The 23,083-nt window shown below is 40.6% G+C and overlaps 1 protein-coding gene across 4 annotated transcripts in view; it reads left to right on the forward strand.

Annotated features, from left to right (window-relative positions):
- SLC4A4 (solute carrier family 4 member 4) overlaps nucleotides 1–23,083 on the forward strand; it is a 180,680-nt gene that overhangs the window by 127,082 nt on the left and 30,515 nt on the right. For all 4 annotated transcript variants that reach the window (XM_069978293.1, XM_069978289.1, XM_069978290.1 and 1 more), the window contains exons 9-17: nucleotides 5,848–6,005; nucleotides 10,098–10,185; nucleotides 11,237–11,391; nucleotides 11,502–11,615; nucleotides 13,023–13,197; nucleotides 16,277–16,410; nucleotides 16,551–16,822; nucleotides 20,256–20,335; nucleotides 20,950–21,141. In XM_069978293.1, the coding sequence (XP_069834394.1) occupies nucleotides 5,848–6,005; nucleotides 10,098–10,185; nucleotides 11,237–11,391; nucleotides 11,502–11,615; nucleotides 13,023–13,197; nucleotides 16,277–16,410; nucleotides 16,551–16,822; nucleotides 20,256–20,335; nucleotides 20,950–21,141 (1,368 nt within the window). The remainder of the gene's footprint in view (nucleotides 1–5,847; nucleotides 6,006–10,097; nucleotides 10,186–11,236; nucleotides 11,392–11,501; nucleotides 11,616–13,022; nucleotides 13,198–16,276; nucleotides 16,411–16,550; nucleotides 16,823–20,255; nucleotides 20,336–20,949; nucleotides 21,142–23,083) is intronic.

Raw genomic sequence — 23,083 nt, forward strand, 5'->3', positions numbered from 1 at the left:
ACAAGGTCCCAGTCAATACCAAAACGTTTGTGAAATAACAAGATACTAATCTATGAGCCCAATCTCTAAATAACAAGGTTTTAGTACAAGCTGTGTAACTTCTGTTACTTATACACAGAGACACAAGTTAACCCTTTGAGGACCAGGCCCAAAATGACCCAGTGGACCACGCAAATTTTCATTTTTTCCCCTTCCAAGAGCTCTAGCACTCTCAGTTTTCTATCTACAAGCCATGTAAGTGCTTGTTTGTTACAGGAGTAGTTGTACTTTGTAATGGCGTCTTTCATTCTACCATAACATGTATGACGGAATCCCAAAATATTATTTATGAAGATATAAATTGGTAATTGGTTACCAATATGGTAACGTTTGGGGGGTTCCTGTGTCTACGTAATGCACTATATGGTAAAAGTGACGTGATACCATTATTCTATAGGTCAGTCCGAACACAACCATATGCAGGTTTACACAGATTCTCTAATATATATGTTATATATTTTTTTTTATGAAATCCTTTTTTTTTGTGCAATTAGTTATTATTAAAATGGGCCTATTGTGACGCTTATAACGGTTTTAGTTTTTCACCTACAGGGCTGTATGGGGTGTCATATTAATACCATATTTGTGTAGATCGGACGTTTTGATCACTTTTTATTTATTTTTTTATATATATAATATAAGAAAAAAATCAGTATCCTGACGCTTTTTTCCTCTTTTCGTTTACGCCGTTCGCGATGACGATTGTTATATTTTAATAGATCGGACAATTACGCATGCTACGGTATATAATATGTTTATTTATTTATTTATTTTTATTTGTTTTATTTTTTTTACACATTTTAAGTCCTCCTGGGGGACTTTTACCAGCAATCATTAGATTGCAGACACTGTACAATGCTATGCCATAGGCCTGCCTATGGCAGACTCAATGATCAGAAAGCCGATCGGACCACATGGAGGAAGGTAAGAGACCTCTGGTGGTCCAATAAAACCCCCGCAGTCACAGTCTGAACACTCACTAACAGTGACTATATGCTACCGAATAAAGGACATTTATGAGGCTTCAAAGTTTAAGCAGTCAAATTAATAAGTAAAGATATGGCCAATATATAAGGCAACATATGCAGCATTTCTCTCTATATTGGTTACTGTTCACTAGGACACATTAAAGTGAATCAGTAGGGCCCGACACCGCCCCAAAGCTTGCGCACCGTTCGGTAGTTCTTTTCAATCGAGACTAGGCCTTTCCTTCTTTCCTGGTGCCGGTATTGTGGTAAAAAAAAACCTTCTTTTATGCCAGAACCACAGTGAGGTGGGGCCTAGAGCATCTGTTCCCTAGCCCTGGTGAAGATAAATGGGCGTGGTAACACAATAAAAGACAGGAAGTGAGACACTGCAGGCCTATGGCACAGACTCTAGGCTCCGCCTCTTTGACACCCTGTAATATCTCTTTAAATGTGAACCATATTTGGATCTTAGCGTTAGCTGTGAACACCATTATTTTTGGAGTCCTGGGACTCTATTGTAAGCCCACAGGGAATAGATTGTTCTCTTTTAATTTAGCTACTCGGCATATGAACAACTTTAAACAGTCCAGACTACAAAGTAGTTTGATGTAACATCTAATTCTCGGTGGTCGCCTCAGAACGCTGACAGCTTACTTGCAAACTGCGGACCTATACAAATAGTCTCTTGAAGATACAAAAGAAGGTTTTTGGAAGGATGTGAATAGAACGAGGGAGCCATGTCAGCCAGTAGTATAAAAGAAGAGATGAAACGTCTCCATGCATTTGTTTTTCTTATACTTTTTCATCAAGTGTTTCCATATCAACGCTTATTTATAATTCAAGTAAAGTGTTCCTGTTAGGCCAGGAGAATTAATCACACATCCGGAACCTTCTAAACAGTTCACATCAGTTGTGTGTCTATCTTATGTGTTGAAATCCATTTTAGTTAGAATTTATTAACTTGTGGTTTAATATAAAGAAACATAAAAAAGTGTTTGTCTTCCGTTATTGTACAGTATCCATCCCTCTGAATGGGAACAAAAAGGGGTTTTAGACAAAGATATATAAAGACATAAAGACAAAGATATATAAAGAAATATCTATTTAAAGGGGTTGGCCATTTTATAGTAAAATAATTGTGTACAGTATTAGTAGGTGTACTCACTGTATATTCTGACAGCAGGTCCCTGTGTACCTCATACAGCTAAACTCTGACTCCTTGCCTCCAAGCTGTACTGTTCTGCTCTGTGGTAATTCTTTCCATAAGATGGCCGACATGGAGGAGCATGTGACCATGCCCCGCCCTCAGTGTCATAGGCATATACAGGCTCAGTGGTGGACACTGGGGGGTGGGGCATGGTCACATGCTGCTCCATGTCAGCCATCTTATGGACAGAATCGCCAAATAGCAGGGCAGTACAGCCTGGAGGAGCGTTTAAGTGTAAGTGATAGGAGCAGCTCCTGTCACTTACCGATCAGGGCTCCCACAGTGTGCCGATCGCTTTCACGGACCGCCGGAGGTCTGTTACCCCCCTCTGTACGGTCCGATCGGCGCTCTGCTGATTAATATTATTCTCATTCTTCGTTTTTGGATGCAATTGGTCTTAGAACTGCTTATGGTGCTAAGGACTGTGAAGTGATTTTACAAAATTGCCATAGTTTCAACATGGAACCAATGTTATTTTTTTCTGCTTATCTGTGGGTGGGCCATTGATCTGAATAGTAGATAATATGCTTTTGTTTTATTTTGGGATACATATATATTACTGTGATACATCCTGTAGCTTAACTATGGCATTTTCTAGGCCTACAAATGTCAGCTTGTCAAGCAGAAGCAGGTGAGAGTTTTTGCATGTTTCACACTGCATGATAACAATAGGCAGGGTGAACACAATGCAACAGGTCATTAAAGTGATTCTCCGGGACCCTATAAATAAGGTTTACAGGGTGATGTATGTGATTACATTAAAAGGCTTATATGTTATTATAGCAAAAGCTTTGCCTATTTTTCCAGGAACAGCGTCCCTCTTGCCCAAAGGCTGCGACTAGTGTTATTAGCCAGAACCATTTCTCTTGATTGGGATAAAGTGCAGTGGTGCACATGGCACACAAACAAGGGAGGTGCTGTTTCTGATTATATTTTTCCTGATCTTATACAATCATTTTAAAGTGAATGTACCAGAATTACTAAATAAAGTTTTGTACATAACCTGATCGTCTCTACTGAGCAGATTCTAACAGCGCCATTGTAACAGATTTTAACAGTTCCACTCCTCACACTGCCACCCGGATTCCGAGGTCTCCTCCATTTTCTAAATATGCAAATGTACTAGTTTGGTGTCCTGGAGGCGGGCTCGGCACTCTCCAGTGGACTGATATCCCACCCCTTGGTGACGCACCTCCTTCAGAATCAAGTGCTCACGTCACCGAGGGGCGGGGATATCCAGTGCACCAAATGAGAAGATTTGCATATTTAGAAATTGAAGGAGACCTCAGGATCCGGGGGCACTGGGCCCACCTCCAGGGCACCGAACAGGTACATGTGCGTAGTTACAAAACGGAGGAGATCTCAGGAAGCGGGCAGCATTATGAGAAATTGAAGGCACCATTAGAATCTGTTCCACAGCACAGACCAGGTTTTATAGGAAATTTTATTTTGTAATTCTTCTCATTCACTTTCAAGTATTTTCTGTACCAGTTTGGTCCATTCAGTTTGCGAACAGTTGCTATAACATAGCATTAATGTAAGCACTGCCCCCATAATATTAAACATTGTAACTACAGTGCTTTCTTCAATAAACTTTATTTATAACGTACTTAAGTAACTCTTTAATTTCGGAACTGTACAGATATACCCGTCATCCGTACAGTTCTCATTTTTATGTGACTTCCTTCAATGTTCCTATTTGTAAAATGTTTGTATGTCAGGGACCTGGTGCATCAAGTTCTTGTGATGTGACGTTCTTAAGTGATTGTTACAGATAAGAACCAGATTGTTGCTTCAGTGCTACATACTAACTTTTTTTTTTTCATTTTTATTTATTCCCACCTATTTAAAAGACATTGCATTGTGCATATTGTATTGAGCTCACATTTCTTGGCAAATCTGTGCTTGCATTTACTGAATGTGTGGTATAAGACACATCTGTAATACACAGAGTTCGGAAATACATGGAATCAGAAGAGTTTAAAATGGAAATATCTGTGACATACAAATATAGATTTACAATGGTCAAAGCTTTCCATTTAATTGTCTGATACTGTACAACCAGGTTAAGACTGGCCTAATGGATCCAGGCTTGGGCACAATAATGGCTCCCCCATTCGGAGCTAAATTTGCAGCCAGTAACTTGTCAGTAGGGTTTATGTCTTGTGGGGGGATTCACAAATAACTTATTAGTTTACAGTGGAATTTACTATATGAAAAACAATAAAACACCACAGGTGGTAAAATAGCTGACAGTTCACATTTATACTCCTTCAATGTCTATGGACTGATTCTAAAAATCTAAAAGAAATAGATGATTCTTTAACATAACTTTAAAAAGGAAGTTACAGTGTGCAGCCAAAAAAATATGTTGCTGGGGCAGAGGGAAAATAGCAAAAAAGTCTCTGTATGCATAGCCCCGATCCCCGCTTGTCCCCCATAGCTCCTGTTCTTCTCCCTATCTTCTCTCATGTGTCTGATAGAAGCACTTGGTGCAGGAAATGCCACCATAGCCAATTGCTGCCCGAGATGTAGTCAGCGATTACTGAGGTGGCAGGTCCTGTACCAAGTGCTTGTCATGGATACAGGAAATGAAGAAGATTGGGGGATCAGAATGAGAAAAATAGGTGGTGTGGAGGAGCAGTGCTAAATAGTGGGATACTATTGCATAATGTACAATGTAATGTAATAATATAATGCTAATAATTGTATAATGAAGGTTAGAGATGAGCAAATGGCTCATCTAGACGAAGCGAAGCGCTTTATTCGATCTTTGCTCCGCACATCAAGTTGGTTGGCTTTCAGCGCAGCTCTGCTTCCGTCTGCTCCTCCCAGGATGAAGGAAAAGCTGGATCCAATCCTGGGAAACTTCTCCCAGTTTGGGACACCCAGGGTGGAGTGGCAAGGGGCAGAGCAGCGCCTCTAATGAAGAGCATTAAAATTCCACCACACATCATTAAAAAAGATCGTTAGAATAATGTAGAATAAGTTATACAGGCTTTAAATTTTTGGTATTTAAGGTTCCGTTACACAGGCCCATTGTCTACTCAATGAGGGCCAGCGTCGGCTGATCACTAACTTTTGATGTTGGGCCGATCTGGGAGATCTGCGCTCGTTTACCTCAGGCCTTTAGAGATGTCTTACATAGGCTTAACAGGTACCATCTATAAGTTTGGAAAAAGGACCAGAACCTTTTGACTCTTTTCCCTTGATCGGCCTATCTTTGGTCAGCAGAGACATTATGGTTTATAGAATAAATCATTTGGATAACATGGGTTTATCTTTTCTGCAGTAATAGATACTTGGTCTTAGCCTTGTTTCACAAGGGGTGACATCAAGCACAGTTGTCACTCTTTGTCTTGTCATACATTTGACCATTTGTCCTGACATTTCATATCGTGGTCTACTGTATGTTGACTCAACATCTATTTGCATATGTCTCCTGCACTTATTTAATATATTACATGATATCATGGTTGTTGCTAGGTATGTTTATGTTGGTATGTTTATCTCTTCATAGCTTTGCATGCACTCATGCATGTTTAGAAGTTTGGTGACTGCTTCCTATCAATTCATCCACCAACTGGCATTGTGGTGACTAGCAATTGACTAATTCTCTTTTTTATCTTCTAGCTAAAGAACAAATTTATGAAGAAACTGCCAAGAGATGCTGAAGCTTCCAATGTCCTTGTCGGAGAAGTTGACTTCTTGGAAAATCCTTTCATTGCATTTGTCCGGCTAAAGGAGGCCGTAATGTTTGGATCGCTCACAGAGGTCCCTGTGCCCACAAGGTATTGTGGTACTCTTGACTTTCTTTTCCTGTGTATCACAATTGACTGGTAAAATAATTTGCCAAACAATTACGAATTACATTGGGGGCTTGGTCAGAGATAAACATGTCTGAAAATGTTTGCATGTGTGAACATAGTCTAGATCCATCTCCCAATAACCCATCAAGACAACATATGGATGGTGATAACCTGTATAACACATACAGTACAGTACAACAAAATAGTCAAATGTATGGGCACTGTGCACTCTTAAGAACCATGAACTGATATAGGGCTCATTCACATTTGTGTTATTGAAGATACCTTATATCAGGTATGGACCTAATCTCCCCTATGTTGGCATCCATTCCTGCTTTGTCCTCAGACATCTACAGTAATTTGAATTTACTTTATATAGTGGTCCCTCAACATACAATATTAATCAATCCAACCTAAGAAAACATGAAGAATAAAAACAAACAAAAAAAAAAAACTCAAAAGGTGTAACATACACTGGTGTAAACTGGTATAAACTGCCCACAGCAACCACACAATCACAGCTCTTCTATTATTTTAACAGGGCTGAAAGCTGAGCTGTGGTTGGTTGCTGTGGTTAGTTTACACAAGTGTATATTTTACACCCGCTGATAAATCCCCTCCATTGTCTTAAAAAATTGCGGTAAAAATTGACTTTTCTGGGAGTCCAACCCCTGAACTCCCTGGCGATCTCTGTATCAGACCCGCCGGCTCTGTTATGAATAGAGCCTTGGGTCGGCACACGATAGGGGATAGGGGAAAAGTTAATTTTTCCCAGAATACCCCTTTAACTTTTAGTAATCAGAAGGAACAACCGACAACTGGTTATTCACTTTCTAGAAGGATGGGACATGAAGGAGATTGGCTAAAACTATTAGTCCCATAGACTGTAAATGGAGCGGTGAGTATTTAGGTTTTCTACTGCTCCATTCACACAGGGCACTCTTAGACTGATATTCACTTGACTGATCTGGTGGGGGTCCTGGTAGTTAGACCCCCAGTGATTTTAGGCTAGTACTGCCATTTCTACCTCCACCTGGCAACAGCTACAGTAGGATAACAGCTGCTTTAGTTAGGGATCCCTCCTATGACCTACAAGAGGCCATTGTAAGTTGAATCCATTGTATATTGGGGCCATTGTATGTTGAGGGAGCACTGTATTATATGTATCGTACCAGTTTTCTGACATGGCATCATGTCATGGTTAACGTTTTGCAAGTAATACGATTCAGGTAAAAGGAAGTTCTTTCCTTACTAGCATTTGGAATAAAGGGGAACTCTTTTTTCTTTCAAAGCAACTGGTGTCCGAAAGCTATATAGATTTATATTTTACTTCAATTAAAAAAATCTCAGCTGCTGTATGTCCTGCAGGAAGTGTTGTATTCTTTCTAGTCTGACACAGTGCTCTCTGCTGCCACCCTTGTCTGTGACAGGAACTGAACAGAACAAAAAAAAAATTGTGGATTTGCTACTTACAGCTGATAAGTACAGGAATACTTAATATATTTAATTGGAAGATATTTAAGAGATATTTAATAAGATATTGGAGATATTTAATTAGAAGTTAATTACAAATCAATTTAACTTTCTGAAACCATTTGATTTGAAAGAGAAAATGCTGGAGTACCCCTTTAGAAAGTACTCTGTGACTTTCTCCTGTATTGAAGTTTAAACCTTTTTCCTCAGGACGGTTCAGTTGTTTTCAGTGTAACACCAGATATTTTAAATCTTTATACAATATTCTAGCTGATTATTATCACATCTTGCACATTTTAATTCCCAGGGAGTCTTCAGTTATAGGGATTTAACATTGACAGATACACTCTAGTGAAAAAAAGCCGAAATACTCTAATGCATACCCTTAATGGAAATAAAGCCACGCGCCTTTTATGTTATTTTTTTCGTGCTCCAAAAATCCATTATGTATTTGTTGTCCTTAGCACCGAGTTTTATCTGTGATTTAACAATTCAATTAAATTTACATTTGTGAGAAATGTGGAGCCATTTGCATTGTCTGAATCCGGTGAAAATCCGATATGTAAATCCCCGGGGAGCAGTGTGTTTAGCGGAGAGTCTCAGCATTCAGCAAGCCGCCATTTGTGTAAACCTATCAAGCTCTCATCTGCTGTTATAAATACCAACTAAAAGCTAAGGAGTACAATTCTCAAATTCTCACTATCATGTTGGTTATAAAGCTGGGAATTTACTGCAAGAAAATTCTGTACAACTATAATCAACAGCCAGATCCTATAATGGAGAGACTGGTATTATAGAGAGATAGGTCTATTACTATTAGGCTGGTTTGTTCTGCCATGAAAAGGGTTTAAATTGCAGATTTTAGCATATACTTCTTATCAAGTTTAATGTATAGTTATCTTTTTTTATATTTATTATATGTAAAGTGGTGCCTAGGATTACGAGCATAATTCGTTCCCGGACTGCGCTTGTAATACAAATCTACTCTTAAACCAAAGCAAATTTTCCCATTAGAAATCACTGATGTGCAGACAATTGGTTCCACACCCCAAAAATAATGTTTTTTTATTCTGAATAACATGTAAAACAAATGAAACAAAGATTTAGAAACAGCTGAATATGTCATATTATAAGTTACTGTACAGTATAGCAATCAGCATGTGCAGTATAATGTATAGTAAGTGCATAACCCTGGAGAAACAGCAGCAGTTTGTAGATACAGAATGGAACTGCGGATCCTCATAATGGAGAGGATCAGAAACACAAGGGCTGACAGAGACTGCAGAGAGTATGAAGGAATGAGCAGGGAAGAATAGGGTTACAGCTATGGAGAGATTACCTCCCCAGTCCTGTCCCCTGATGTAAGCCCCAGCCTGAAGTGGATCTGCTATGATTTGGAAGGTGAGGGAGACTTCCTGGGTCAGAGTACAGGGCTGTAGACCCCGCTGTGCAGACCCTGTCCCTACCCCACTCCCCTCCCACCCAGTACAGGGAGCTCTTAAACAAAGTTACAATTTTGAAAAACAGTGAGCTCTTAAATCAAAACGCTTTTAATCCAAGTTACTCTTAAACCAAGGTACCACTGTATTATAATAAAAAATTATATATATATTTTTTTTTTCTTTATTGCTCATTTAAAATGATTTTTTTTCTTCCCTTTATACCCTTGAAAAAACGTCTTACCCATAGAATTCTGTGCTTTTAAAATGAAAAAAAAAAAAAAAGTCAAGAAGAATTAGCAAAAATGCAACATTGGTGCTACAAACCAATGACAACCTCTTTCCCGATGACAGCCTCTAAAAATCTTTTTTTTTTAAATCCTGTTTACTTTTTCGTATACCATAGTGTTATGTTATATTTGCTTTCCTTCAGTACATAATAAGCTATTAGTAACTTCTGCAGATATTTCTTTTTTGCCACTGTTTAGACTTCATAGAGCGTAGCAGGACAAGTAGCTACCGTAGTAGAGATGAGCAATCTTTGCTCATCTCTTGTAACTAGCCTACCAAGCATCTTCTCTATTGCCCTCCCAGTCAATAAATACAAAGAAAAAAGTAATACAGGTACAGTCCTCTATGAAAATTGTTTATGAGGAGGAAACTAGATCTTAAAGGGGCATTCTGGAGAAATATGTTCTCTGGGTGTCATGCAATAACATTTAGAACAGGGAAGGGCATAGTTAACTGAGAGAATACCATGTCCAAGTCATATACTTCTTTGTCATGTAGAATTAAAAAGTGTCTCCAATGTATATGTTTAGTTATAATGTTAGTTATTAGAGATGAGCGAACCTGGAGCATGCTCGAGTGGATCCGAACCCGAACTTTCGGCATTTGATTAGCGGTGGCTGCTGAACTTGGATAAAGCCCTAAGGCTATGTGGAAAACATGGATATAGTCATTGGCTGTATCCATGTTTTCCAGACAACCTTAAAGCTTTATCCAAGTTTAGCAGCCCCCGCTAATCAAATACCGAACGTTCGGGTTCGGATTGACTCGAGCATGCTCCAGGTTCGCTCATCTCTATTAGTTATCTCTAGGGGTAACATTTCAGCTTCATTTCTTTGAGTCTGTCTTATTTTATATATTTTTTTTCTTTTAGATTCCTTTTTATCCTATTGGGACCAAAAGGAAAAGCCAAGTCATATCATGAGATTGGAAGAAGTATAGCCACCCTAATGTCTGATGAGGTAATGTTAAATAAAGATGCATACAATTGTGATCAAAAGTTTGCATACCCGGCAGAATTTTTGCTTTCTTGTCCTTTTTTCTGAGAATATGAATAATAGCTTAAAAACTTGCTCCCACTCATGGTTAGTGGTTGGGTGAAGCCAGTTATTGTAGGACTACTGTGTTTTCTCTTTTTAAATCATAATGACAACCAAAAACATCCAAATGACCCTGATCAAAAGTTTACATACCCTATATTACCATGTATTGCCTCCTCTAGCATCAATGACAGCTTGAAGTCTTTTGTGGTAGTTGTGGATGAGGCTCTTTATTTTCTCAGATGGTAAAGCTGCCCATTCTTCTTGGCAAAAAGCTTCCAGTTTCTGTAAATTCTTGGGCTGTCTTGCATGAACTGCGCACTTGAGATGTCCCCATAGTGCCTAAATGATATTGAGGTCAGGAGACTGAGATGGCCCCTCCAGAACCTTCACTTTGTTCTGATACCCAAAGAATTGATAATGCCGGTCAGCAGTGTTCAAACTGTGATTAGCAGATGGAAAATCGGGGGCTCTGCAAAAACCAAACCACTGTCAGGTAGAGCAACAAAAAGCTATTTGTTTTGTGGGTCTCTTCCTATGTCAGATAATTACTGTACTTCCTGGTTTAGCAGTTGCTCCATACTACAATTCCCAGAATGCATTGCTTTCCTTCAGTTGTTCATCAAAACCCTCCACCCTGCTCACTACCCTCCCACAGAAGTCCTTCCAGTTCCCCTACCAGAGCTGATGCAGAACATTGCTCTACTCAGCACACACGCAGTTTGATACATTTGGTGCATCTGTAGACTGTCTAGTATATGTTTGTACTGTTTGGTTTACTTCACACTGGAATCATGAATCAACATTTTTATGCATTTTCGTTGAACAGTGTTGCGTTTAGGTCTTTTTGATGAAACCATAACCCTTCAATGTAAAATTCACACTCAATGCTCTGGATATATATGCTAGTTCCACTTTAAACGCCTTTTTTTTAGACATTTTCATAAAGACTACCATGTATATATCATTATAGGTTTTCCATGACATTGCCTATAAAGCAAAAGACAGGCAGGACCTGGTTGCTGGAATTGATGAGTTTCTGGATGAGGTCATTGTGCTTCCACCTGGTGAATGGGACCCTACAATAAGGATAGAACCGCCAAAGTCTCTTCCATCTTCTGATAAGAGGTACAGCTCTAAGCCACTTATTTTACACATTTAATAAAGCTTAATATATATATATATATATATATATATATATATATATATATATACTCTAACTAATGTCCTGCTTATAGGAAAAACATGTACGCAGGTGGGGAGACTGTACAGATGAATGGAGACACTCCTCATGATGCTGGCCATGGAGGTGGTGGACATGGAGACTCCCCAGAGTTGCAGAGGACTGGACGGTCAGTGATACAATGGCAAATGTTCAATAACTCTGTTCTGCCATATTGTAGAGTTCTACCAATATTGTCAGGACTAAAGGGACAAATGCTTGGATGCCCCAATACGCACACTTCTTCCCCTTTTGACCCCGCACCACACTCCGTCCACTTTTATTACTACCCTTTTAATTTGTGGTACCATGATGCTATATTTCACGGCATTTCTCATCCCTTATTTCTCTTTCCATTTCTGTTTGTAATGTTGACCTTACTATTGCTTTCCATATCATGGCTAACCTCTTATGACACTGTACCAGAGAAGCATGCGGTTGAGCACTTCTTTCCCCACTCTGTATGCATGCGACAGTGATGGTCCTAGTTGACGAACTCACTTGGCATTCATTTCTCCTGGTTTGTTCCAGTTTTATTTCAGGGTCTTAACACCCAGACCTTAACCGATTGTCATCAGGTATAGTTGTTTAGGGATCTCTATGTCATCAGGTAGTATTGCTCAGGGTTCTCTATGTCATCAGGTAGTGTTGCTCAGGGTTCTCTATGTCATCAGGTAGTGTTGCTCAGGGTTCTCTATGTCATCAGGTAGTGTTGCTCAGGGTTCTCTATGTCATCAGGTAGTGTTGCTCAGGGTTCTCTATGTCATCAGGTAGTGTTGCTCAGGGTTCTCTATGTCATCAGGTAGTGTTGCTCAGGGTTCTCTATGTCATCAGGTAGTGTTGCTCAGGGTTCTCTATGTCATCAGGTAGTGTTGCTCAGGGTTCTCTATGTCATCAGGTAGTGTTGCTCAGGATTCTCTACAGTCCTTGATCTACTATTGGGAGCTGTTGATGGTAGTTGGCAAATAAATTGAGATTATGCAGTGTGAATGCTCAATATAGCTTTGTGTAGAGTATTAAGGAAAACATATGAGATAATGGCAAGGAAAATGGTATAACATTTGTCCATTTTCATTTGTACTTGTATGATCCTGTATGTTTTCTTGGTGCTCTGACTATCTTAAACTAGGAATAAAAAGTTAAGGCCCTATTACACAAAACGATTATTGGCCGTACTTGGACTTGGCCTCTTACTGCCCATTCCGAACGATAACTGTTGGGGAAATAGGACATGTTAAAAAGGTCACGATCAGCCAGCATGCACGATGTCAGCTGATTGTGTCCTATCGTGTCATTGAGAGGCAGCAGACCACCACTAACTTCAATGGGCAGCGTGAACGATCTAAAAATTGTTAGGGTAGCCCGTCCTGCAGCTTCCCGTGCCAATAGCATTGAGTGGGGAACGAGGGGGAAGCAAGCTCTGAACTGACAGGTTGTTGCTCGCCTCCCCCTCAATATTTTGCCATGTAATTACACTTTACAGTTCTGTCACCTTCAATATAAAATATTAAATTCACAATTTTTTTCATGTCAACAGGTTTTGCGGAGGATTAGTTGAAGACATCAAAAGAAAGGCGCCCTTTTTTGCCAGTGACTTTTATGATGGATTAAGTATCCAGTCCCTTTCAGCCATGCTTTTCATATACTTGGGAACTGTGACCAATGCTATTACTTTTGGTGGACTTCTTGGAGATGCCACAGATAATATGCAGGTATTATTTTCTATGCAGCCATAGTCTGGAAGCTTTCTAAACAGTGACAGAGCATCTATACATAAAATATAGCAATATAACTGGTATCAAAGATAAGAATGGAGCTAGAAGCGACAGCTATACTATGGAGCTAATGGTGGTGGTGGGGAAATATACTATTGCAGAACCATATTTTGTATTCTTTTACATACTGTTCTCTAATTCATGGCTCTCCAGTCAATGAAGAACTTGTGGCCTTTAGGGAAATTGGGGTTTTGTAATAACTGGAGAGCCACAGGTTGGAGATAGAAGTTACCAAGTCATGTCATGGATAGAGATGAGCAAACTTGTTGAAAGTTTGCACGAACCCAAATGATCAGCATTTGAATCCCGCTGCCTGGAGAAGTTGGATGCAGCCCAAGGACTGCCTGGAAAATGTAGATACACCCATAAGCCATAGGCTGTATCCATGTTTTCCCGGCAGTCCTTGGGCTGCATCCACCTTCTTGGCAGCAGATTTCACATGCTGATCATTCGGGTTCGCGTGAACCCGAACTTTCGCCAAGTTCACTCATCTCTAGTCACAGAGAAATAGAAACGTTGAGATGTCTCATTCTTTTCATTACAAATGAATTTCTCATTGACTCCATTGTGTCACCCCTATTAAGTGCTATTCTAGTTATCATTTATAGCTTGACCAATCTTCTTTGAACCTGGAAGTATGTAGTTGTTACAATTTATATTTTTGAATGTTATACCGAAAGTTATATAAAAATGTTCACATGCTCCTATGTCTTCTTACTGTTATTCCAGTTTTGCTCTTAATCTCATTCCGTTATGGTAGAAGTGCAGCATAGATAACCTTCTGTAAGACATGATTGTATTTCCAAAGTATACTACCATTTGCATGGAGACAGGCGCCAATAAAACCTCATATAATGATTGTTCTTTCTATTCATTAATATTCATGTGGGAATTAAATTGCAGACTAACCTACTATAATGGAGTCTTAATCTAAAGCCTAATATTACTGCTGTCCACTAGGCCGGTGTCCCCTAAACAAGGAAAAAGCCTTTAAGATTCTGTTTACAATTATGTTCTACTGTATGTATGCAGTGTTTTACGTCATTCATGGCAGTAGTAAATAGGTAATAAAAGCAGGTCAGTTCACTGCTTTGCACTGAAGCAGGTAAAGGGTCTGGTGAATGAAGTGCCAAGGTAGTAGCCAGGCCGACTGATGGGTGAAACTTTAAGCAGAAAAAAGTGGAGAAGTGTTGGCTTCAAAAATATAAAAACATAAAGAGGTATTCCGGTCAGGTAAAATACATGTTTAACCATCCCCCCCTCCTGGAGACTAAAAATTTCTGTCATACTGCTGTCTGTGCAGTCTGAGATGCTGATAGTGACCTCACTGTGACTAACCTTCCTGGCATTACAGAGTGCAGAGAAAGCCAGCCAGAGATACTGTTTACATAATCCATCTCAGAAGGGAGGGGGGAGGAGAGAGATCAGACCAGAGATTGAGTAAACAGCTCACACACAGTTTTCTGTGTCTTCAGCAGAAAGCAGCAGCTCAGAACTGGGTGAAGGAGACTGATTAGATAATAACAAGTATGGAACAAATTGGTAATCTCAAGGGGGCGGGGTGAATCAACATGTATTCTATCTAACCCGAATACCCCTTTAGGACACACATCAACATAAATAAGTAAAAAATTACATTTTACAATTTGGATTTAAGATTATATGTTATGAGATATTTTCTCAACCCCTATCTTTTGTCAGGGAACATGTCCATTCTTCACATCATTATTTTTGCTAATTGGCCAAAAATAAAAAGATAGCTGAAAAAGTTTGAACTTCCTTTTACTGCCCTGCCTACCTGACTAGTTATTTGGGTTGACAGGAGCTTAATACAATGGGGACATTTATTAGGCTGACATCTTTCTTCAATTCTTTAAAGGGGACCTGTCATAAGTCTGTCCTCAGGCTGTATATGGTATTACAACTCGGCTCTATTTACTTAAAGTGAATCTGTCAGCAAAAATTCAGGATCCAAACTGCTGACGCTGTTAGATCAAGGAGACATGTGGTACCTTCCATGCCGTATATCAGTCTGGTAGAATGTAGAAAAGTGAGGAGCGTCCTGAGCTTTCTGAGGGCTGTAACACCTCCTTTCTTTCACCCCTTACCCTACTTGGAGCACGGCTTGCCTGTCAATCAAGCAGAGTCAACTACGGAATAGATAGTTGAGAGGTATTCCAGCTTGTAGCAGATAAGGAGCTTGGAAAAGCCTCTCTGACACTTTTTCACTAGAGAATAAAAGCATTTCTCCATGTTCTGGAAGCACGGCTGAATATATGAAAGGTACCATCTGTCTCCTTGATCTAACAGTGTCAGCAATTTGGAACGTGAATTAAATTTAATAGATTTACTTTAAGTGGAAGTAAGCTGCTATACCACACCACACAAACTGAGGACAGGTGTGGCTCTGTTTCTGGAGGAATATTAAAAAATTGTTTTGTTTTGTTTTTATAATGGATACCCCTTTAAACCACCACCATATCCTTATACTGGTAGACAATAGCTTTCCAAATGTGCCCCAATGTAAAAAGTGTCTGTTTTAGCATTGGTTTTTTATTAGAACTATAATAGAGCCCATGCTGTATGTAAATTAACAGGGGACATGTCTTCTGATGAGTCATGTAGGTTCCATGGGTTGGCGGGCCAGTGGCCAGAATATGTAATTGCTAGTCAGCTCCCGCAGCACCCGATACACTGCATAGACAAAGCCAAGGCCAGTACTCCCTGCTTCTCTGTGCACGTGCTGCTGAATCTGGCTCATAATGCCGTATCCTAGTCATCCCAGCCATCTAGTCAGGACAGCATGACACCGGCACCACCCACATAACTTTTCTGCTTTATTATCACGTTCTTGTTATATACAATGGTAAATCAAATACTATTGACAAGGCATGTATAGAACGCCATTTTCCATAAAGAAAACAACATTATGTGGTATAGCGTATGGATTCTCTATGTGGAACACCTCTGGAATGAATACATGTATGTGACTTCACCAGCTGTTTTACTTTCTTAGGGCGTTCTGGAGAGCTTCCTGGGCACTGCAGTCTCCGGTGCTGTTTTTTGCCTTTTTGCTGGCCAACCTCTAACAATTCTGAGTAGTACAGGACCTGTCCTCGTGTTTGAAAGGCTTTTATTCAATTTCAGCAAGTAAGTCTTTATTTCTATCTCTAGATTTCATGGTGAATTGATAAATGTCATAGCTAGCTTGTATTTTGTAACTCTCCATTCTTTCTTTACTTTATTTTGCCCTTCCTATGGGATGACCTCATTCATGTTTCCTATTCCAGAGATAATAGCTTTGATTACTTGGAGTTCCGCTTATGGATCGGCCTGTGGTCAGCGTTCTTATGCCTCATCCTAGTGGCCACAGATGCTAGCTCACTTGTCAAGTACTTCACGCGTTTTACAGAAGAAGGTTTTGCCTGTCTCATCAGCTTCATCTTCATTTACGACGCTTTTAAGAAGATGATCAAGTTTGCAGATTATTACCCGATCAACTCGCATTACAAAGTGGGTGAAGTGACACTGTTTCACTGCGCATGTCTACCACCAGACCCAGGTAAGCATTCACATCCTCCTGTTTATAGAATTCCAGATTCTTAACTGGTGCATTATAACTACACTTATCTAGCTACTGGAGTAGGGTCATTAAAGCGACTCTGTACCCACAATCTGTCCCCCCCCAAACCACTTGTACCTTCAGATAGCTGCTTTTAATCCAAGATCTGTCCTGGGGTCCGTTCAGCAGGTGATGCAGTTATTGTCCTAAAAACAACTTTTAATCCAGCAGCGCTGTGTCTAACGGCCGGGGCTTACATTTGTATATTCATTAGGCTGGTACCACCTCTCTGTCCTTCCTCCCCACCCTCCTCATCATTAGGAATGCTCCAGGCAGATTGCCTTCTATTACCCACCTGTGTGCATAATGAACATGGGCTGGATCGTTAAGACACCTGTGCAAAGCTCAAACAGCAGTAAATGTTCCTGGATCATTCCTAATGATGAGGACGGTGGGGAAAAAGGACGGAGAGGTGGTGCCAGCCTAATGCATATACAAATGTAAGCCCCAGCCGTTAGACACAGCGCTGCAGGATTAAGGCTACGTTCACACTACGTAAGTTTCCGGCCGTAGCGCGTTCCGTGAATAAGCGGCCGGAGACTTACGTAGTTTGCGTACAATGGAAAGTATACGATCTACGGGCGCACAGTTCACACTACGTACGAACTTACGCCCGGATCGTATGCGGCGCCGTAAAAAATGAACCAGACCATTGTTTCAGGACGGAAATGCCGTAACTTACGCCCGTAGCGTAACATGCGGTCCCGTACGTAGTGGTGATTTCTTCATTTTGCCAGCTTTTTGTTCCGATCCAAAAGGTTCTGTGGGGTGTCCGGGGCTAGTCGAAGATTTCCAAGTAAAAGACCGCTGTTAGATCGCTACGAAGAGCGCTCGGGAAGCGTAAGTACGCTACGGGCGTAAGTTCGCGGTCCGTACGTATCCGGCCGCAACTTGCGTAAAGTCCCGGACGGAGTTTCATATGTATATGTCTGGCCGCGAAAAATATGCGGCCGGACATATACGTAGTGTGAACCTAGCCTAAAAGTTGTTTTTAGGACAATAACTGCATCACCTGCCGAACGGACCCCAGGACAGATCTTGGATTAAAAGCAGCTATCTGATGGTACAAGTGGTTTTGGGGGGACAGATTGTGGGTACAGAGTCGCTTTAAACTCATCACATTCACTCCTACTACTCCTATACTACTTGAGGTTGTGTTCACACAACGTCTTTTTTTAGGCAGAAAAACAGCCGTTCTTTGATATTGATGGCTTTTAATAATCATGATAATTATTTATGGCTACCATTATAAAGTAACAGAAATAATTTAACCTAAAAAGACATAGTGGGAACATAGCCTAAAGGCCATATAACATGAAGCTATTATCTGCTGTATTTAGGCGACATCGGCCGATGATCACTTTGTGTAATAGAAGACAACGATCAGCCGACATGCACAATGTTGGCTGATCGTTGTCTTTCAACAGGCTGAAACGCTAACGATCAGCCTAGCAATGGTCTGCTGTCATCGCTCCTTGTAACAGGATCGGCAGCAGCAGACCGCTGCTATCTCCTATGGGCTGCCTATGGGCAATCGGATAATCGCCCAGACAGCCCCCCGCAACTCCCCCCAACCCCCCCCTCCCTTTTACATGCTTGCTGTCAGCGCTCGCTTGCTCTGAATCGACCTGTGTAATACGGCCTTAAGACCCACTTAATAATACGTGAAAACAAATAAAACCAATGCACCCAGAGCAAAACTAAACATAGAAAGATCACACACACTAACAGAAAAGTTGTCTAACATTGCCAGGCAGTGAAAACAAGTTATACTGCTCAAAGTAGCCTTTTCAAAGAACTATGCAGGAGACCTATACTTTCCTAACACGAAGCATAGTGGTGACCAAGAAAAAGAAGGGGCCTCATAATGTAAATGAACTCCTGGTTATGGTTTTGTGGTTTACTCCACAGGAAATAAGGACTTTGAGGAAGATTTAAAGTGAAACTGGCTCAGTTGCCCCTAGCAACCAACTAAACACACTAATCACTGAACTCAGGGAGAACAGTGAAAAAATCCAATGGAGTACTCATTTAAGAGTCTCTATTGATTCCCCCCTACAAAATTTGAATATGCAAAGAAGGGGTCCGTGGAGCCTCAGTTACGAGTCTCAAAACACGGGAATAGCCAGGTATCCCTCTCTCCAGAGAAGGAAGCCTAATGCCAAGGGGTGCCTCCTAGTGGGGAGAGCACCAAACCACCCTGATACGTAGTCCCTCAGGTCCTCACTCTGTTACGAGCATTGGGACCCAGATAGGGAAACACCAGGGTGGCCCCTGCAAGTCAAAGTCTAACTCTGTGGCGAGTATAACGACATAAGACAAGGGTTACCAAGGCAGGCATCCATCCACAGACTGCAGTTTTGGGGTATTTGCCCCTCGTCAAAGTGAAGCAGGATTCTGGCTACCAGGGGCAATGAAAAATAGACCAACAAAACACACCAATCACTGAACTCAGGGAGAACAGTGAAAAAATCCAATGGAGTACTCATTTAATAGTCTCCATTGATTGCCCCCTACAAAATTTGAATATGCAAAGAAGGGGTCCGTGGAGCCTCAGTTACGAGCCCCTAGCAACCAATCAGATTCCACCTTTCATTTTCCAAAGAGTCTGTGAGGAATGTAAAGTGGAATCTGATTGGTTGCTAGGGGCAACTGAGCCAGTTTCACTTTACACCATGTTTGATAAATCTCCTCCTATGTCCTTCATGGTGTTTTCTTCAAGTCTTTATCTTTCTTTAAACTCTGTTAAATACATTAAAAAAAATAAAAAATATATGTTTGAAGTTTTCATTCAATTTCTTCCTTTAAAACTACATGTAAGAAATGTTAATTATTTTTAAGTGCACAAAGTGTTCTGCGTTTCCTGTTGTTTGTAAGTGAAGCATTAGGGTTCATTTTACTAAAAGGAAAGAGAGAACAATCCACTTTACTAAGTTGTGGGGAAAAAAGGTTTGTTCCACAACAAAACATTAGTTTACATTGATCAAGTATGAGAAACATCCAGAAACAGCTGACAATAGTCACTATGAAGTGTGTGTTCTGCAATGGTGGAAATAAACCAACTAGGCCACTCAATCTTTATGTATACTGCTGTTCTGGTTTATATGCTGGCTTCAAGGACCAGTCTAGCCAGAACAGATGGTATGTCTAGTGGAGATCTTGAGGGGGAACTACATGACATCAAGATTGTCTCCTTGTTCTCTTCTGGTCCTGCACTAAACTAAGTATTAAACTTAGTTTATATTTAGTAGAGTGTTCCTTTAAAGGTGTTCTCCTCAGTTTGCTCATTGATGTTGTTGGGGTTCCATTTCTGCAGATTATGTTCTATGGTAATTTTTATTTTATTTTATCTAAAATATTCTTTACTTCTTAGTTAACAGTTCATTGTATAATGAGACCACAGAATCCACTTTGGACTTCCTTTCTACTACTCTTGCCACCACAATGGATCCAGTAAGTGCTCCGTTGAAGACGCTAGGAAATTGTATTAAAATGTTTTTAAATTAAAAATTAAATAAATATCCAATAAAGTCCATGGACTGCCCACTTCTGCTGCTCATAATTCCACTTAACCTGTTTTATAATTTATGAAACTTGGCAATAGCCAATAGGCCTCCATCATTGCTCCCACAGGGGGTTGTTAACCAGATTCATAAATAGCCAGTCCTTCCAGTTACTTGGCAACTTGGTTACTTGGAGAGGAGAGAAAAGCTCACATACAGTTTTTTGTGTCTTAAGCAGAAAGCAGCAGCTCAGAACTGGGGGAAGGAGAAGGAATATATAATAACAAGTATGGAATGAATTGTTAGTCTCACTATGGGCAGCAACATCTGAAAAGTTATGTTTGAGCGGAATACCCCTTTAAGTGAACCCAAAAGTTCCTTCTGCAATATAAGAGTAGAACAGTGCTATGAATGATGTGTGATCATTAGTGGTGGTTGTGGTGTGGAGGATTGGGGCTGGGGGTGGGGGTTTACTGATTTAGTATCAAGCTACACTTCTGCTGACTAACCTTTACTAACCCTTGGTGTATATTATATTTTATTGAACACCTCTTTTATTTGCAGCATCACAATGAAACAATTGTCTGGTCGTCCCTCACGAAGAAAGAATGTATAAAGTATGGTGGAAACCTGGTCGGCAACAACTGCAAATATGTCCCCGATATCACTTTAATGTCCTTCATCTTGTTCTTTGGCACATACACATGCTCTATGGCGTTAAAGAAGTTCAAAGCCAGCCGATATTTCCCAACCACAGTAAGTATCTTGCTATAGAAGTTAATAAACATCTGAAGATTATCCTCCTTCAATAATATGCAAGCATGATTACTCTATGATTGCTGTCTTCCATGCTTGGCCACAAACATATCCTTCACCAGTTTAGTCCTAATATGGTTAAAGTAAATGTACCATCAGGTACATTTGCTTTAACCTCCTCCCACCGCTGGGCTGTAAATTAACATAGCTATCTGCAGCCAATGCCTGATGCTGCAGCGACGTTAATTTACGATCCAGGATGACACAGGCGCAGGAACTGCGCCTGTTTCATCCGCAGCGGGTCCCAGCTATTAGTGATAATAGCTATTAGTGATAATAGTGATATTAGTGATATCACTTTATATATTATATTATTAGTGATATAATATTAGTGATATAATAGTGATATTAGTGATAATAGCTATTAGTGATAATGACCCGCCGCAACTTTCAGCACCGGCGCCGCTCTCCGGTGCTGAGAGTTAACCCTATAGCTACTGTGGTTAGCACGCCCACAGCATCTATAGGGCTCCAGACAGAGAATTCTCCCTCTACAGAGGGAGAATTCTCTGTCCGGTGTACATCTCTTTGCAGAGCCCCGATGGTAGCTATGGAAACCGGAAGCCTCAGGCTTCTGGTTTCCTGGCTACGGAGGCCGGCGAGGGGAGGGGGGGAAGGCTAGGCGCCCGCCCATTAGCTCTGTAACAGCGGCAGGGGACAGAGGAAAGGGGGCAGACATAGGGACATCAGCTTATGGGATCATTATGATCCCATAAGCTTATATCCTAAAACGACCTGGACATTGAGGCATCAACGACCCCAGATTGTGAAAGGGGTTCTGCACATGTATAGAACGACACCAGCGCGGAGCATCGGTCCTTACGCGGGAACCGGGCCTACTTCAAAGCAGTGGGCACAGATAAATATTTAATAGAAGGTGCAGCTCCAAAGACTTGCAGGGGGTAAATAAAAAACATAACAGTATGGGTGGATACTAGATGAAGACCCTGATACACCAGGGGTAGGGAACCTTGGCTCCCCAGCTATTGCAAAACTACAGCTCCCATCATGATGGGAGTTGTAGTTTTGCAACAGCTGGAGGGCCAAAGTTCCCTATCCCTGCCCAGGGCAAGTGAAGGGATAATTCACATTAACACATATGGGGAGATTTATCAAACATGGTGTAAAGTGAAACTGGCTCAGTTGCCCCTAGCAACCAATCAGATTCCACCTTTCATTCCACACAGACTCTTTGGAAAATGAAAGGTGGGATCTGATTGGTTGCTAGGGGCAACTGAGCCAGTTTCACTTTACACCATGTTTGATAAATCTCCCCCATAAAGCATAAGGACACCATAATGTGAAACCTCCCACTCAGAGTGCCCCTTTGTTAGCAATGCCTTATTTCTGATTGTACTGGCCTAGTCATTTATTATATTTTCACCATTTCTTTGAAATACCACATTTTCCCTTTAATAGTAACTGCAGAAGAAGTGTTTGACCGGATGAAACTTTCCCCGCTATCACTTTTCACCTAGGGCTTTAGAAGCTACAAAATTTATGTTCAATCTGCCGGATCTATGTTAGAAGTCCATATATAAATGGAAAACTAGCTCTTTCCATTCCTCATTCTCATGAATCCTATGCATAGACCACCTACAGTAACAATGGATTCCTTTAATGAGCCGGACCCTTTTAAACTGCAGCGGTTGCTTCTTTGTGTGTGATCCAGAAAGCGATACCATAATTTTACCAGGCGGAAATGTGTGTGATCACCCAGTGCTCTGCGGAGCCGCTGAAACAAAGCCGGCATACAGACGTTACTTGTAGTCAGTTCATTAAAGTATCAGGTAATAGAGAGTTCACTCAAGCGCATTTTTGCCTACACCAAACTTTTCCTTTTGAGGTCATTTAAATAGAAATGTTGCTTTGAGAAAAGAAA

This window comes from Dendropsophus ebraccatus, chromosome 7 (genome assembly GCF_027789765.1).
Source record: "Dendropsophus ebraccatus isolate aDenEbr1 chromosome 7, aDenEbr1.pat, whole genome shotgun sequence".
NCBI classification, from domain to species: domain Eukaryota; kingdom Metazoa; phylum Chordata; class Amphibia; order Anura; family Hylidae; genus Dendropsophus; species Dendropsophus ebraccatus.